The sequence below is a fragment of the Helianthus annuus genome, chromosome 11 (genome assembly GCF_002127325.2).
Source record: "Helianthus annuus cultivar XRQ/B chromosome 11, HanXRQr2.0-SUNRISE, whole genome shotgun sequence".
In the NCBI taxonomy this organism is placed as follows: Eukaryota; Viridiplantae; Streptophyta; class Magnoliopsida; order Asterales; family Asteraceae; genus Helianthus; species Helianthus annuus.
This window is the reverse complement of record NC_035443.2, coordinates 15,859,241-15,877,925: the sequence shown is the minus strand read 5'-3', so window position 1 is coordinate 15,877,925 and position 18,685 is coordinate 15,859,241. Positions and strand designations below refer to the sequence as shown.

At 36.4% G+C, this 18,685-nt stretch overlaps 2 protein-coding genes across 2 annotated transcripts; one reads left to right on the top strand and one right to left on the bottom strand.

Annotated features, from left to right (window-relative positions):
• Nucleotides 1–4,915: 4,915 nt before the first annotated feature.
• On the bottom strand, nt 4,916–6,178 carry LOC110887864. Its single transcript, XM_022135429.1, has 3 exons — nt 5,620–6,178; nt 5,438–5,565; nt 4,916–5,296 (listed from the first exon to the last, which is right to left on the bottom strand). The coding sequence occupies exons 1-3, from the start codon at nt 6,176–6,178 to the stop codon at nt 4,916–4,918; spliced, it is 1,068 nt and encodes a 355-aa protein (XP_021991121.1).
• A 1,740-nt stretch (nt 6,179–7,918) lies between these two features.
• On the top strand, nt 7,919–10,120 carry LOC110889755 (9-cis-epoxycarotenoid dioxygenase NCED1, chloroplastic). The gene has a single exon (XM_022137322.1). The coding sequence runs from the start codon at nt 8,027–8,029 to the stop codon at nt 9,785–9,787; it is 1,761 nt and encodes a 586-aa protein (XP_021993014.1). The 5' UTR covers nt 7,919–8,026; the 3' UTR covers nt 9,788–10,120.
• The last annotated feature ends 8,565 nt before the right edge of the window (nt 10,121–18,685 follow it).

Below are 18,685 nucleotides of genomic sequence, written 5' to 3'. Positions count from 1 at the left end.
GATTCTTTCTAGGGTTTGTTATTAGTATGTTTTACACGTTATATTCCATTTTCAGACAATTTCAACCGTAGGAACCACTGAAAATCGAAAAAGTATGAGAGAAAGTGAGTAGAAGTAAGAGATTTCTGCAGATATAAGCTGTAGTAGTATGAACTCCTCGTCCTGAGCTCTGATACCACTTGTTGGACCGTTGTTTTGACCCGAAAAGTCAGTCAAGGTAGCTCATCCTCATATACAAAGGCGGAAACAGAGTATACAAGGTTACAACAGCTCGTCCTTTCAATTCCACTACTTTTATTGCTTTCTAACAAGATTTTGACAGAGTTTCGCTCCAGAGAACAATCACCGTTAATGATCCGCTCTAATGAACACAACTATATATAGGCCATGTTGGTTCGCTCATATGGACATCATATGAGCGGACCTCATAAGCGAACCTCCTAAAAGCACTATAAGCGGACCAGATTAGCACCTAAGAGTGGATCTCTATACAACCTTGACATAAAAGCGAACCTACTTCTACAAATACATATTTGACAATCTAGATCCTCTGTTGACCTACTTGACCCCAGACTTCATGTAGACGTAGTCAACAGACATTTCATGTATCAACAGGAATGAAATGTACCATTACCATTCCATGGTTTTGTTTGGTTACTATGTGAGAATGGAATGAATCATTACCTTGTGTTGTTTGTTAGGCAAGAAAAGATGAAGAAATAAAATCAGCGATGGGTGGCGATAGGGGTTGGTGGCGGTGGTCGATGGTGGTAACAGGTGGTGGTGGTGGCGGTGGTCGACGGTGCCGGTGGTTGGTGGTGTCGCCGGTGGTCGATGGTAGTGGGTGGCAGTGGCAGGTGGCGGTGGCGGTGGCGTCGGTGGGTGGCGATGGCAATAGTGGCTGGCGGTGGTCGGTGGTGGTGGCGGTGGCATCGGTAATTGATGGCAAAGGGTAGTGGTGGCGGCAACGCTGGTGGGTGGCGGTGGTCAATGGTGGCGGGGTTGACAATGGTTATGGTCAATGGCGGAGGATGGCGGAGGAGGTGGGTGATGGTGGTCGGTGATGGCATTGGTGGTTGATGCGGCTGCAGTTTGTGGCGACAACGGTGGGTGGCAGTGCTGGTGGTGGTGGGTGTTGTTGGTAATGAATGGTAAGAAGTGGAATGGAATGAAAAAAAACAAGGAGGTGGATGAAGTGAATTTGAGGAAATGAAATACTTTATGTAATTTTATGTAATTAGTGATTCCAATATCTTGATCAACCAAAACATTTTTTTTATTCCCTCACAATAGTTAAGTTTATTCCTTCTCTCATTTCTATATACCAATCCTTCTCTCATTTCTATATACCAAACAATACCTTCTATCTATTCTATAAAACATGAGAGATAAAACATATTTTCAACTATCTCACTACCTTATATCTATTCTATGAAACATGAGAGATACAACAGATTTTCAACTATGTCATTTTCTTTCTCCCACTATATGTGATTATATTTTTATATTTTTTGAACAACCAAAGAATAAAATCCCGACTATATGAGGTAACTCAATGACAAAAAGCAAACTCATATATTTACGATCACAGACAGTGCTGGGTTGCCCAAGTCCACATCTCCAGTTTCAAAGAAAACCCGTCGTCCAAAGACTTACTGTAATAAAACTCGGTTGAGATTGAATTCGAAAATATAAATATTATAACGGTTCCTTTAATTATAAACTTAAAACCGCTAAATGTATTAAAACGCATATATCGTAAACGATAAATTCTAGGTATTTCAAAAAAAAGGAGTGTATGGGCTACATAATTTGGTCAAAAGAAAAATATTAGTCATATCAATAAAAAGAAAGGATAAAAAGATCTTTTTCTTTGATATGATTGGTGTTCATATATTTTAATTTCCTGGAAATGGGATTGGTGACGGAACGAGTAAAATGCAATGAAAGACAGAAACGTGCCTTGTGTTAGTTAAAGTGGAATAAATGAACCGACACGGACCGGTTCTGTTTTATTTGAAAAAGTTGATTAGCGGTTAAAACGCGGAATTTTTAGGCTTTCGACGTGTATAACAAACAACATCAATTTTCCAACCACAAATCCCCATGTTATTGCATTCTGTCACAATCCCTCTAACTACCACTATAACTTACAACTTTTCTTTACCTTTTTTTAATTATGTAATCTCATTTGGATTTTTCTATCGAACATTATGAACTTAAGTTACTTGTATGGTAGATTTTTGTTTAGATTATAAGTATTTATTTCACGTTTTCAGGGAAAGTTATATCGACTGTAAGACTATATGGAGTGGAAGGACATGAAAAGAGGACGTTAAATAACATGAGGCAATCAGTAGCGGGGGGTCGAAAACGTATATACCAAAAAATTTCTATAGAACGGGGGTCGAAAACGTATATACCCAAAAAAATTTATACGAAAACTAAATATATAACACTACTGAGCGAAAAGTTCGGGTGTCGGGCGCCCCTCCCCGCCCCTTCTATACTTCGCCACTGGCGGCAACCACGTCAAGCCATGTTAGAAAATTGGTCTGGTGCCAAAAAGTGCGGGATGAGATGTGACATGGGATGGAGGCATGGTCTGACACGTGACATAACATTTTTTATTATTATTATTTTATATTTAAAAATTAAAACAAAACTAATAAAAGCGTTAATACTAATCAAAGAAATAACATTAATAAAAAACAATACATAATTAAAAAAACATTACATAAGTTAAAAAACGAAACTAATAAAAAACCGAAATACACTAAAAAAACAATACATAAATTTTAAAAAATGAAACTAATAAAAAAAAAAAACTAAACTAAGTAAGACTCTTTTGCCATGATTTCTTGTTTTGTTTTCTCGTACATTTCTTATTCTTCGGGCCCAAGGTGATCAATTTTTATAGTGAGGAATTTCATATCCGCTCGTCTTTCTTTCGCTAAGCCTTTTTCGTTTTTCAAATTTACTTTTTGTTCAAAAAGTTCGATAACCTTATCTTTTTGGGTGTTCCTTTGTTGTCGGATGCTATTGAACGTACTAATTTTTTTATTTAGGTCGGCTAAACCTCCGGTATATTCCCCACCCTGAAGTGTGTGATTTTTGCGTCATCTTCTTTGATTTATCTCTACCAAGTGGGTGTTCCAATTCAACCTCATCGTCGCTCAAGTTTATCTCAAACTTGGTACAAGCATCCGAGCTATTGGTTGAGGAACTAGTTTTTGTCCTTTTGGACAACGATTATTTCCTATTTTGAGAAGTGACTCGCAATATCCCAACAATGAATAAATTTAAGGTTGCCTCTTTCTTTCCATACGAATACAAACTCATCGCACGCATCAACGTGTCGGCGTCGGTTTCGCCGCTTTGGGTTATTCTTTATGTTGTTGTAGTGTCCGTTGAAGGTGGTCATGACAATATTTATTTCACGCCACTTTGATGAAATACTATCATTTTTCTTATAGTACTCTCGCTCCAACGTTGTGTGTGATAAAGGTCATTTATTCTATTTCAAAAATTGTCACTGTGTTGATTGTTACCTATTTTAAAAACATATATGCTATTAATATCAAGATAAAAATTACATAGTTTTTTAAACATATCTATTTTTATAACAATAAATATAATATAATGTAAAATATACCTAAAACTGAGTTCTTTGAATAGATAGCCAAGATTTCGTTAACACCAATTCTTTCTCCTTTGTCCACGGAATAACGACTCGATCTTCTTTGTCTTTTTCCTTATTCGCGTCGGTTTTCTTCTTATGGTTTTGTTTTTGTGTAGAGGGTTGAACGATATTTTGAGGTTGCGTTTCGAGTACAGATTCGGGTGTAGGGACGTTTGGGATAAAGGAGTGAGTGGTTGTTGTTGAGGGAGGTTTGGGATTTGTGGCCGAAAAAACCTCAGCTAGTGCGCAAGAAGATGCACATAAGCCGATGTGTCGGCTAAGTTACCCAGAACTTATAGAGGGGGCGGGATTGAGGCAAAGTAGTATTCGGTATTTCGCCTACACCATACGGGTTGTTCAGATCGAAATAACGGTTATGAAGATGGTTTTTTTTTTTTTTTTTTTTTTTTTTTTTTTTTTTGTAAAACTTGAGAGATATATAAATTTTGACTAGGATAGGAGAGTATTTGGTAAAAAAAATGGTGGAATGGATTGGTATTTATATAAGGTGAGTTATTTAATTTATTAAATTTAAGTTTTTTTAAATGCCAATGGATTCCAACAACTATATTGTCAACCAATCACAACATGCCACGCATCACCCTCTTAAGCCTCCACACCTCTGAAACATGCCTCCCCCCCCCTCCCCTACCCTACCCTACCACACTGCCCTCAACGCCACACGTGGGTCGGTGTACCCGGCGTGAAGAGGCTGCTACGCCACAAACCCACGCCCACTCCGTGTGGCCTAAACACATATGCGAGGATGAATTTATCAACAATCAAGATTTGTTGCATAAAGTGTAACTAATACTTTCTAATCGTTTATTTTGTAAAATACAATATATATATATATATATATATGAAGTTTTATTTATGTTTTATCACTATCCTAAAAAAATTGACACCCTCTACAAGTGGTGATGTGAGTACATACATTAGGGTATAAGGAGTGGTTAAACAGTTTAGAGTGGCAAAACATTGAACCGACCAATCAGAGCGTGCCATGTCAATTTGGCAAAAGTGTTTAAACTTTGCTGAAAAGTGTTGGCATTGGTTTAAACACTTGCTGAAGTGGTAAACTTTTATGATTATTTTTTTTTTTTTTTGCAATAATTAATTTAATATAAATAAATAAAAAACAATAAACTTTCATAATAAATTAAATTAAAAACATCAAAGTTACACTAAATTAAAAAACAATAAAATTACATTAGCATGAAACAATTTAAACTAGTCTTCGTCGGAATCGGCCAAAAGATGGGGCAAATCTTGACTTGCGAGATGATCTATGAGATCGTGTTTGAGTCTCCAATGGGTGTCTTCATTCAACAATTCGCCCAACACCGTATCGTCTAGAGCCGGCTCGACCGGAGGATCCCGAATGTGCACCGGTGCTATCGCCTTTCCATCGTCTTTCAAAATCATGTTGTGTAAAATAATACACGTGTACACGACATTCCTAATTTTTTTAACCGATCTTGCTCGCATCGGTCGACTCAATACACCCCATTTCCCCTTCAAAACACCAAAAGCCCGTTCGACGTCTTTCCTTGCCGCCTCATGTTGCCTCTTGAATTTCTTTTCGTTTACTTCGTGAGGGTAAGGGATAGACTTCACAAACACGGACCACGAAGGGTAGATTCCATCCACGAGCAAATAACCACGTTTGTATAAATGGTTGTTAACGTAAAATGGACATTTTGGCGCGGTTCCATTTCGTTCCGTTAAAAATAACGGAGATTGTTGTAGAACATTGATATCGTTTTGAGAACCCGGTGGACCGGCAAAAGCATGCCAAAACCATAAGTCTTGAGAAGCAACCGCTTCGAGCATAATAGTCGGGTATCTATGATCTCCTCGCATGTATTGGCCTCGATACTCTGTCGGACAAAAACGCCAAACAAAATGGGTGCAATCAAGGCTACCGAACATACCTGGAAGGTGATGTTTTTCCTCATGAGCTTGGTATAAAAGTGCCATGTCGTGGCTTGTCGGTCTACGTAAGAACTCTGGACCATATATTTTGTAAACCGTGTCACAAAAATATTCTAGGCACTCGCGGGAAGTTCTTTCGGCCATATGCAAGTACTCGTCGTTCTCGTCTGGAGTGTTTCCAGTTGCGAGCTGTTTAATAGCCGATGTCACCTTTTGCAAGGGCGTAAAGCCCTTCCTACCTCGCGCATCGGGGGCCTCTACAAACCACGGGTCGTTCTCTTCCACATCGGACACAATTTGTAGAAACAAACGTTTTGACATACGGAACCTATGCCGAAAGATATCTTCGTTGTACTTCGGGTCTTCGACAAAATAATCCGCCATGAGTGTCTCATGCCCCTCCTCACGTTGACGTTCAATATATCTCCTTCGGTTAGATGTGCCGGTATCTTGAAGTTCGGCTTCTTCGATAAGATTTTGAAAAAAAAGAATGCTACTATCGGATGAATCGTCGCTACTCATGGGTGGGAACCATAACGGGGGGAGGTCATCCGCCATTTTGTAAGATAAACTTTTTGAAGGAATTGGTTTGTATGAGTATTTGGAAAGTATATGGTTAAATGGTGTGTGTTATATATATATAGAGTTTAATTTAAAAAAAAAAATTATTTTTTTTTATTGTAAACGGTCATATGACCGTTGGGGTGGGCCCCCCCTTTTGCTTTCTCCTTTCTCGCTCGGTATTCCCTCACCGCCTTTGAAGTTTTGCCGCGATGGATGTTGGTTGGCGGCGGTGTTTGCCGCGCGGCAAACGGCTTTGCCGCCCCCAACTCTCAACCACACCGTATGCCCTTAATGTACAAACTATACTCACGTTGAAGTTTAATTCAAGATTGTCCCTCGACAATGACTCCTTGTATGCATTCTACATTTCTACCTCCATTTGAATCTAATTTATCCCGCTTAAATCAACAAATTATTTCATTATACTCTTTTATACTAATTCAAATAAAACTGAATTATGGAGTGGATCACTAATAACTTGTGTGAAACAAAATTCACTGTCATGTCTAATCATATTAGTTTCATAATAATGGTCATATAATCATTTTTACTAGAGTAATATAGTAATCTATCTTTAAAAGAATAACATGTATCATTGTAAAAAAATATCGACCTTTATTATAATTAAAATTCTAAAGTTATGAAATCAATATTCGGTAGTGACATTTAAAAAGTCACTTCTTTTTTTTTTTTTTTTTTTGAATGGCTAACGTTGCACACTATGGGGATTGAACCAGTGACCTCTCCTATCCTAAGATCTATCTAAACTCACCAACACCACTGGACTATTCCCAAGTGGATTAAAAACACACTTCTAACTACTTAGATGTGGAAAAGCAAATATCTTAAAGAGACTTTGATTAACAGGTTACCAACAAAGGCGGCTTTAGCAAACAGAGGAATCTGTTAATCGGAGCAAGCCATCTTAATGACTACATAGTGTGTCATATGGAAGGGTCGAAATGATAGAATTTTCAACAATAAAAGCATCTTCTATGTTCAATATGGTGTAGAAGGTTAGCCAGTTTTCTTTTCTTATGAGTGAAGAATATAGCAAATATCTAAGAATTAGAGTGGCATATGTGAAGAAGTTGAGTGACATGCTTGTGGGTGATGTTATGATATAAATATTTTTTCTAGTGTATTGCTGGTTTTCTGCTAGAGATTGTTCAATTAGTGACATGCTTGTGGGTGATATTATATGATTTATAAGATAATTTAATATCCCTTGACCTAACTCTAAAATGTTTAATTAACTCTAAAATGTTTAATTTATGATTAGTTTTTGTACAGATTATTCATCAACGGATCCGTTTCACAGTTATAGACTTATAGATGAGACTCTTTAATGTATTATACAAAAAAGTTAAAAGACACAAATTTCATAGTTTTTTTTTTTAATTTAAAATTGCCTTTTTATTGGACTTGTCCCTCATAAACATTACATTATCTCATAATCTTTTCAAATTTAATACTAATTAACTTGTTTTCTTTAGATGATAAAAAGACAAGGTTTATAAACTTTTCATAGTTGTGTGTGTGTTTTTTATTAAGCACGTTAAAAAAAATATAGAAAAGAATATACTTTGATAAACCAAAATTGTTGTGATGAGCATGACCTACCTGCCTCCAAAAGAATAATAATCGTTAATAGTTATTGTGTCTTTTGCTCACTATCCAACACGTGGTCATGTTTAAGGTGGACTCTTTCACTATTTATACCCCCCACTTTCTTCCTCAAACTCAAACTCAACACACACACTCTCACACACACACATACACACACATACATCTCTCTGTTCTCAACAACAAAGTCCATTAAAATAGCTTCAAGTATTACCAATGGCTTCTTCTTCTATTCAAACTCCTACTTGGAGTAACCCCGGTAACAAACTTTTACCCTCTTCAGTATCGCGTTCGTTTTGTAAAAAAACGAACGCGAAACTGGCCAAGAATTCGGTCGTTTGCGCCCTCCAAACGCCTTCGATTCTTCAAATCCCTAAACAAACCCCTCTTAAAACCGCGAAAACCGTTAAAACCGGACCTGCCCAACCAAACTGGAACGTGTTACAAAAATTCGCATCAATGGCATTGGACGCCATCAAAGACGGGTTGACGAAGACAGACAATTTACACCCTTTACCGAAAACAGTGGACCCGAAGGTCCAAATCGCCGGGAACTTCTCTCCGGTACCGGAACAACCGGTGCGCCACCGGTTACCGGTGACCGGAGAAATCCCGGAGCATATCCAAGGAGTTTATTTACGAAATGGAGCTAACCCGTTATTCGAACCGACATCCGGTCACCATTTGTTCGACGGTGACGGGATGATTTACGCGGTTAAGTTCGATAACGGGTCGGCTAGTTACGCCTGCCGGTTTACCGAAACTCAAAGGCTTGTTCAAGAACGCGCTATCGGGAAACCGGTTTTCCCGAAAGCGATCGGGGAGCTTCACGGGCATTCCGGGATCGCTAAGCTTTTGTTGTTTTACGCCCGCGGGATGTGCGGGTTGATCGACCACACGAAAGGGATCGGTGTGGCGAACGCGGGTTTGGTCTATTTTAACAACCGGTTATTAGCAATGTCCGAAGACGATTTACCGTATCATGTGCGGGTCACGCCTTCGGGCGACTTGAAAACCGCGGGTCGGTTTGATTTTGGTGGGCAATTGGAGTCTACAATGATCGCTCACCCGAAAATCGACCCGGTTTCGGGCGAGCTTTTCGCGTTGAGCTACGATGTGATCAACAAGCCGTATTTGAAGTACTTTCGGTTTTCGCCGGATGGGAAGAAGTCGAAAGACGTAGCTATCGATTTGGGGATGCCGACTATGGTTCATGATTTTGCGATCACGGAGAATTTCGTGGTGGTGCCGGACCATCAGGTGGTGTTTAAGATGTCGGAGATGATCACCGGTGGGTCGCCGGTGGTTTATGATAAAGAAAAGGTGTCACGGTTTGGGGTTTTGGACAAATATGCGGAAAACGGGTCGGGTATTAAATGGGTTGAGGTTCCGGATTGTTTTTGTTTTCATCTTTGGAATGCTTGGGAAGAACCCGAATCCGATGAAGTGGTTGTGATCGGGTCGTGTATGACTCCGGCTGACTCAATTTTTAACGAGTCTAATGAGGAGTTAAAAAGTGTTTTATCAGAAATCCGGCTTAATTTAAAAACCGGAAAGTCAACACGCCGGCAAATTATCTCGCCGGAATATGACGTCAACTTAGAAGCCGGGATGGTCAACAAGAACCTTCTTGGTCGGAAATCGCAGTTCGCGTACCTTGCGATCGCGGAGCCGTGGCCGAAGGTGTCTGGTTTCGCCAAGGTCGATTTGACGACTGGCGAGACCAAGAAATTTATTTACGGAGACCAGAAGTACGGGGGAGAGCCACTCTTTCTCCCCAGTGACGCCAGTTCTGGCGCGGAGGACGAAGGTCATATTCTGGCCTTTGTCCATGATGAAAAAACATGGAAGTCAGAGCTTCAGATTGTTAACGCAATGACGATGGAACTAGAGGCGACGGTGCATCTTCCGTCCCGGGTTCCATACGGGTTTCATGGGACATTTATAAGTGCCAAAGATTTGGAAACTCAAGCATGAAAATTAGGTGTTACCGGCGAGATTTCACCGGAGGGATGGCGGCAGTACGTCCCCGGAGAGTCTCCTAAAACCTTATGGGTTGTTTTTAGTTTTCTTAATTCTTTTGGGTTTTTTTATAATTACATACTTTTTAGGGGACCAGACCAGCTTGTAGCTTTTGTGTGTGTAGGTTAGAAAATGAAGCTCAGCTGGTTGGTAGTTATTACGGTTGGAGTACAATCGAGTAAGCCATGAGTGCAAATGATTAATGCATTCCATCTATGTTCTATTGTAAATTTTGGTATATAATATGTAAAATTCCATCTCATATGTCATTTATCTTTCTTTTTTTCGCTAATACTGATATGTCACTTATCTTTCTTTTTCGCTGATAAATATATAAATGTATAGACAAACACGATGTTAATATTGATAAGTCACTTATCTTTCTTTTTCGCTGATAAATATATAAATGTACAGACAAACACGACAAATGGTTGTTTTGATATTTTATCGGGTCTAACATGGTCCGAAGATTTTAGTACTTTTTTTTTATTTTGTTGATTGGTTAACAAGTTTAATGAGTATGGAATATATTATTATTATTATTATTATTATTATTATTATTATTATTATTATTATTATTATTATTATTATTATTGTTAAGAATAAAATTGAGACTTGTTATTGGAAGGTGAATGTCTTTGAATATGAAAAGGGCCATGAGTTCGGGTAGGTAGGAGCATATCAAGCAGCAAATAAAGTTTAGTGTTGGTTTTATGGATTAAAATATAAGGGGACTAAAATGAACTATTGTAAAAGATAAGGGGTTAAAGTGTGAAAAGCTTGCCGACATGTGATTGGGTTTTGGTGGTGATGGTCATGAAGTTGAATGCATAATTTGAGGAATGAACAACACCAAAAGCTAACACAAATTGTAACGTTTATTTTAAATATACTATATATATATATATATATATATATATAAGGGTTAATATCAAATAAAAAGTTTATTTTGTCTAACTAGGATGAAAAACAATCTTAACCATTCATTTTTAAATATACTATATATATTGTTTTCTAATATTTTATGGTTAATGATGAAGTAAATTACCAAAGTCGTCACTGAGGTTTGAGTATGTTTGTCATTTTCATTTAAAACAATTTTTTTGTACCATATAGTCCTTCACTTTTGAGATTTTTTTTTGTCATTTTCATCCAAACGTCTAATTTCCTTTATTTTTTCTATCAAACATTTAGATGAAAATAACAAAAAAATTCAAAAGTGAATGACTATATGGTAAAAAAAAAGTTGTTTTAGATGAAAATGAGAAATATGCCCAAACCTCAGATACGATTTTAACAATTTACTCTTAATGATGAGATAGGTCAACAATTTTTTTTTATTTAAGTCGTGATTGCTACTAACGGTTTGATTTTCAGTTTTCTTTTCTAGGCTAAATTATTATTTTATCACTAGTGTTGTCGTTTGTCCAAGGAAACATAAATGTAACATCATAATTACGATCATACATTATCTTTTTTTTTTTTTTGGCTCTACCTGTCATTACTTAATTTTTAATCCCGATATTAGGGGTCTTCAATATTATGTTACAAAAAATTGGACCGATAACTATGTCAAGCTAAACCGTTTAAAATCAAATTAATTAAATATTCGGTTTTCACTTCAGCTTTGAACCGAACCGAATAACTTATTCGGTTTTCTATTATAGGAAATACTATGTGTATGTTTGGCAAAAGTAGCTGTGGCTAGTGGCTGGAAGCTGTTAGCTGGTAGCTAGTAGCTATAGTTTTTTAGATATATTTGGTGTTTGGCAGAGTAGCTGAAACTTTTAATAAAACGTATAAAATGACTAAAATGAACATAACTAATTATCTAAAAAGTTTGTGCCTTAAAAATTCATTATCTTTAGAGGTTAAAATAGTATTTTTTTTTTCCTAAAAGCTTGCAGCTCCTTCTAAACGCTACTAGTAGGAGCATTCAACCAAAAGTTTCAAGCTCCTAACCTAAAAGCTTCAAGCCCTTTAACCAAACAAGGTTTTTTTTATCAAGTAGTAGTTTTTTCTTAAAAGCTTAAAGCTTGAAGATTCTAAAATCTTTATGCCAAACATACCCTATGAAGGAAACTAAATTCAAATATATTAGGCTGTAGATTTTTCTGTGTATTTAGCCCATAACAAAACCGATGAAACCGAAGTGAAGAACCGAGGTTCTCAGTTTTGGTGATTTTGAACTTGGTGTGTTTTGGATTAGATGATGACTTCTAAGGAGGCCATCCTTTTTCTAATACCACTATTACACATTCCTCTGTTTAACAATACAACTAGTCAGTGGCGGACCCAGAAATTATTTGCTGGGGGTGCGGATGAGGTGTTCAACCATATTTTCAAGGGGTGCGGTCGGGTTTTTTGCCTAAAATATACACTAAATTTTTTTTTCAAGGGGTGCGGCCGCCCACCCTGACCAAAGGCTAGGTCCGCCCATGCAACTAGTTAATGCCACCGTCTGCCTTGCGGGGCGATAACCGAATAATTCTCAATCAATTAAAAAAAACACTATTATAGTTTTGTTAGGAAAAAAAAAAACTAAAACGATGACAAGACCGTAGTTTTGAGCTCTGGGCAAAACTGTAGTTTGTAAGGATTAATGAGCGAGTTTTAGGAAGCTCTTTGACATAGAAAAAAATTAAATCCAGTCAACTAATAAAAAAAACACTTTTATAGTTTTGCTAAAAAAACTAAAACGATAGCAATACTGTAATTTGAACTAAGGGCAAAGTTGTATTTGTTGACTTGGGTAAAATCGTAATTTGGCAAAAGTTAAAGTGATGGCAATACTATAAATTTGAACCGGAGACAAAATCGTAATATAACTTTGCACTAAGCACAAAATCGTAATTTTAAGCTGGGGACAAAACTATATTTTTAATTTGAACTGGAGCAAAATCAAAATTTTGAACTGAGGGCAAAATCGTAATTTTGAATAGGGGGCAAAAGCATAGTTTTATTTTTGAACCGGGCAAAAACATAATTTTAAACCGAAGGCGAAATCATAATTTTTGAAACGGGGCGAAAATGCAAAGTCGTCATTTTTAGTTTGGGGCAAAATAAAATTACGTTTTTTATAATTTACGATTTTGTCCCAGCTCAAAATAAAATTACGTTTTTGCCCGCAGCTCAAAAATTATATTTAAACTGGAGGCGAAATCATAAATTTAAACTGAGAGCAAAATCATAATTTTGAGCTTCTTCCTATCACTTGACATATTAGATTCGACTGCTGTGTCCGCGCGTGCCCGCACGGACACAAATAAGTTCTTGCTGGTGGGGTTTTTTGATAAGGGTAATGGTCACTCGCAGCCATGCTAGTGCGAGATCTGAGACCATACCCCTTCAGATGGCATAATGAAGCCCCTCTCTATAACCTCCAACCTAATAACCAGTAGATAAAACAAAACACAAATGTAAATTTATAACACTAAAATCCACCAATCCTAGACTCATATGTTTCAATAGACGAACCATTTAATATTCCATGGGCATATTTGACACCCCTTTATTCCGACGATGGGGACGGGACGGAGAGGGGCCGGCGTGGTGTGCCGCCCGTCGCCGAACCAAGACGGAAGGTGAGACGGTACCATACCGTCTAGCCTAATGTTACATTGATCCCACAAAACTTCACATCTATATAGGTCCCAATAATTGGTCCAAATATTTTAGATCCCAACTCTTGTGGTTAGTTGATGAATGAATTATAACGAGATTTTTTTTTATAAAAGTAATGTTTGGAAATATAGAGAACGACAACGTAAATCAGGACCATATGATAAGTTCAAAATACATCCGTTGGTTTGGTTTTACTTCTAGTTTTGGAGAAGCAAATATCAACAAGATTTAAGATGTCTGTCTTTATTTCGAGTACTTTATATAATGTTTCTTTCAATCGTTATCATCGTCAACTTTGTCACTGAGAATCGATAAATAAAACTGATTTTCATTTTCTGTTTCATTTTATCATTTCTTGAAAGGGTGGATATGTAAAAACTAAGGGACTATTTGGCAACATCTGAATGATTAAGTGTTGAACCAGTAAGAGGTCTGAACCATTAAGAGTTCTGAACCATTAAGAGTATGTGTAATGCTTAACCGTTCAGAGGCAAATGTCTGACAAATTCAGATTAGAGGTCTTAACCATTCAGACTCTATATAAATCTTAACCATTCATAGGCAAATATCTGAACCATTCAGACAACTGCTCGTAAAACAAACAGTTTGAACTATTAAGTGCTGAACCAGTAAGATGTCTGAACCATTAAGAGACTAGTTAAGAGTTAAACAAATAGCTCCTAAATCAAGTAGGACTTAGATAGCCAATGATCTATACTTAACTAGCATCGGAGGGAAAGTAAAGATTTGGGCTTAGATCTTAGTCGGGTTTTATTGCAGTGGACCTTCGAGCAGCGAGGTGTCCTCTAAAACTGGAGATGGTGTGGGCTTGAACTACCTAACACTATCTGTGATCACCGATGTGTAGGATCGTCTTTTACCATTAAATTACCCTGTATAATCGGACTTTTATTCGTTAGGCGTTAAAAAAAAGTACAGCTGGATTGGCAATTATTGAATCAATAAAGAATTGCAGAGAGTTGACCGCCTGCTTGGCATGTGAATCCCATGTTAGATTATGACAAGTCAGCCGTATCCTTCAAACAATAATTAAACACAAAAGCTGAAATATTAATACATAGAATAAGTAGGGGGTGTGTATAGAATGGGCCCATTCTATACACACCCCCCCTCCTTCCTGATTACACCCCCCCTCCTTTAACGCCAAAAAACAATGCCCCACACCCACTGGTCTAAATCATGTTGTGTTTGAGTTGTATTCTTACATATATCATATCCGTTTCATGTTCATTTACGAATACAAGTAATACATAGTGATTTAATAATAGTACTGTAAACAACTCAAATAAAACGTTTTTGTAACTGCTATAGTTTTTTGTTTTATATATATTTAATTTCAAATCAAAGAAAGCGAATATAAAAGATTGAAAATGAGTGGTTAGAACTACTATTTTTTTTTCTTTTGGAATGGCTAACGTTGCACACCATGAGGATTGAATTCGTGATCTCTCCTATCTCTCCTATCCTAAACTCTATCTAAACTCACCAACACCACTGGGCTATTCCCAAATGGATTAGAACTACTAAATAAAGCTTTCAATATAAGAGGTGGTAAAAGTCCGAAGAGAAAAAATAATTTTATTTTAAAATTTAATTAATAGATAGAGGAAATAATTTAAAAATCAAAATTTCACTTCAAATATTTAACACGTTTTAAATAACTTCTTCTAGAATGTAAACATGAACTTTTTCTTTTCTATGGGTTAATAGGCTAACACATTAAGGGGGTGTTTGGGGTTGAGTTTTGAAAATAGATTATGCGTTTTGAATAATCAGAATCAGATAATTGGCTGTAACAAAACGTGCTGCAGAAAGATAGTGTTTGGATTTGATTATGTTGTTTGATATCACAATAATCAGATAATCAACATTGTTTGGATTTGATTATGTTGTTTGATATCACAATAATCAGATAATCAACTATTTGAGTGTTTGGTAAGTATATATATTTCAAAAAAATAAATAAGTGAAAACGTAAAAAATCAGTTTTTGGATTATCACGTTTTCCTGCAGCAAGGGGTGACCTACTTATGGATTATCACGTTTTGAACTTTACAAAACGTAAAAAACCACTTTTTATTAATTTTTTACCAAACACTCAAAATAGATTTTTTGCGATTTCAAAACACAATAATCAAATAATCAGGTTGAAAACGCAATCCCAAACACCCACTAAATAGGTCGTGTTATTGAAATAACCCAACTAATTAGGTTGTTTTTGAGTTAGCTTGTTTAATAAAATGAGTTATATTAGTTGTCTTAAAACAAGATTATTTTCGTGTTTTGTTTTTTTCTGTGTTAGAAATTGTCATCCCTAACTATTAGTGTTCAGATCTGCTTTCTCACTCTCCGTAACTTTTCTTTCACACTTTGTTAGACAACGGGCTAGAAGACGACATGGTCAAAACTACTAAACCAAGTCATTATTGTTTCATACATGATACATATGAAAAGGCCTAAACCAAGTTACCATTGTTTCTTACAAATATGAAAAGGCCTTAAAGTTAAATCCATTCCGCAAAATGTGTTAGAGTTGCCTTTCGATGTACTTTTTTATACTACACCAATTTGCAATGTTTTAAAAACCGGTAAATACCGGCCGGTTATACCGGTATTACCGTTTTCAAATATAAATCCGGTACGAAATACCCCGGTAAATAAGTGAAACGGTATAAGGTTTGTACCGACGGTAAAATCTGGTATACCGGTTTGAAACGTAATACCGGTACCGGCACAGGGCTATTTTAGTTTGGGTTATTACTTATTTTTATTATATATGTTACTTATCTTACGTAGTTTTTATATATTATGATTATTCGTAACTAAAAGTTCTTATTTAATATTGTATGAAACGAAAATAGTTATCCTCTAGTTGATGAGGATGTCGATAATAGTGAATTTCATATTTTATGCCATCGTAATCTTAATGTATTCAACCTCAAATGGCTTAAACATATCGTACACTTTCATTTAAAAGAGCTTGTTGAAAAATTGAATGATTTTCAATTATCTTTTGGATTGTTTTTTATTATGGATTTACCTTTGGATCATCTTTTAATATGTAATCATGCATTTTTTGATTAACTTTGGAGTTGATGTTGTAATTTATGAGATTATAAAGTTAACTAGTCAACCCGGTTGAACCGTTCGATACAATCTGGTTCAACCGGTTGAACCTTTTTTTAGCCTAATTCGGTTTGATTTAAAAACCGGTTTTTAAAACATTGCCAATTTGATCACTGATGGTGTACTAGAACTATGAGCATAAATCGCATATCCAAAATCATATTTATACCCAAATTAGGTGTAAACTCGGTCAAAATAGAAAAAGAACCACATAGTACTATAGAGTCCATAACACGGTTAGTGCATAACATGTACTACGGATGCACTCGGTACCGAAAATCCCCAAAACGGGTACCAGTTTCGGTATTTGAGGGTAAAACTGGTACCAAAAACGTCAAAAGTCGGTACCAAAAATGTTTCGGTTCGGTAAATTCAGAACCGGTACCTGGTACCATTTGCTCATCCCTAATATGTACTAATAAGTGTCACACCCCGATATTTCCACGTATTACCGGTGGGTCCGGTGGGGAGTATCTTGATGTAGTTGATATCGTCATAGTCAAATAATCATAGTTTAAATGCACAGCGGAAGTCTAACACTGTGTTCCAGAGTTTACTAACGGAAGGAAAGGAAAGGAAACAGAAAGAAAGTAAAAATATTTTGTGTTCCAGAGTTTCATTTAAGGAAGGAAAAGAAAGGAAAATAAAACATGTCGTGTTCCCGAGTTTCATTTAAGGAAGGAAAAGAAAGGAAATGACAGGAAAACTAGGCTAAATTCTTTAATTTTTCTTTCCTTCCGATTTGGGAGGAAGCGGTGGGAAAGTCATCTTTTTTTTTTCCTTTCTCGTCCTTTCCTTTCTCACTTTTTCTTTCTTTTCTTATCCCTCGTTAAGTTAACTCGGGAACAGAGCGTAAAAGTAATTATACAAACCGAATTGAAAGTATAATAAAATATTACACAACGGTTGTAAGTGGATCCACAGGCGGATCTAAAACAAAAGAAAATATTGTTTAACAGACATTAAGTATTAAAAAGCTTGCAAGACTCTTTATTTATTACTAGGAGTATCCAGCCCATTACGCGTAGTACCTACACTTAATCTTTTTGAAAAATATGTCAGTTTACACTAGTAATACAATTAACTGACTCTTTTGAAAATATTTAAGAAAAATTGATTTGAATGCACAAGGCATAAATATTCTTTTACAACTTGGGACAATTATTAAAATAAACTTGTATACAGATTTATATGATTGTCGTACGTTCAGGACCCGGGATAGAAGCCGGGACAAGATTAATAGACACACCACATAATATAAACCCACGGCGAGTTATCCTCAACAAGCAGGTATATCTTTTTACATACGCAACTGTCAGGTGTATGCCTACACCCCGTGCTTAAGTCGTGGCGATTTCAAATGAATGAGCCAATGATATCCAGGACACTGTCATTAACCCCCCAAAGGCTTATATAAAACAAAACAGATTAAAACGGGTTATCTCAATGATTTAACCACTAATCGATTAAAGATTCAATACCCGACCAACCGGTAATAATTTACCGTATCCCAAGCCTATATAAGGGAAATAAGTTAAAAGTATTTACCTGAGCTAAAATTACTTTATTCTCAGTCGTATTTCAAATCAGCAAGTACAAGTAGCTTTTACTGGGCTCCTAAATCTGGAACGAAAGGTTTAGTAACATATTAGATTCCTAATGGGTCTTACTTAAGTTGAAACTTTGACCGATTAGTTTTAAAGAAAGGTTTACGGTTCAAAACACAAGATAAAGCGAAGACCAGATTAGAATGTGATTTAGACCCAACAAGTATGAAGACTTGTATAAAATGGTTAAACTAAATACATTCTGGATTTTGAAGCAAAAATGATAAGGTTTGTCCCGTTTCGGTTAATTTATGCAAACTAGTTACATAAACCGTACCGAATGCGTATATGCATAACGGGTAACCGAATGAGTCATGTACAAGTTCCATAAGTTATTATGCTTAAACTATGTTGTGACATCAGTAGGATATCTTCCATTATGCCCAAAACGAATTTAAAACCAATGTAAGCGCCGTAGGGGTATTTTGGTCATTTTAAAGTTTATAAAAGAGGTTAAATAGCAAACTGATGTTCT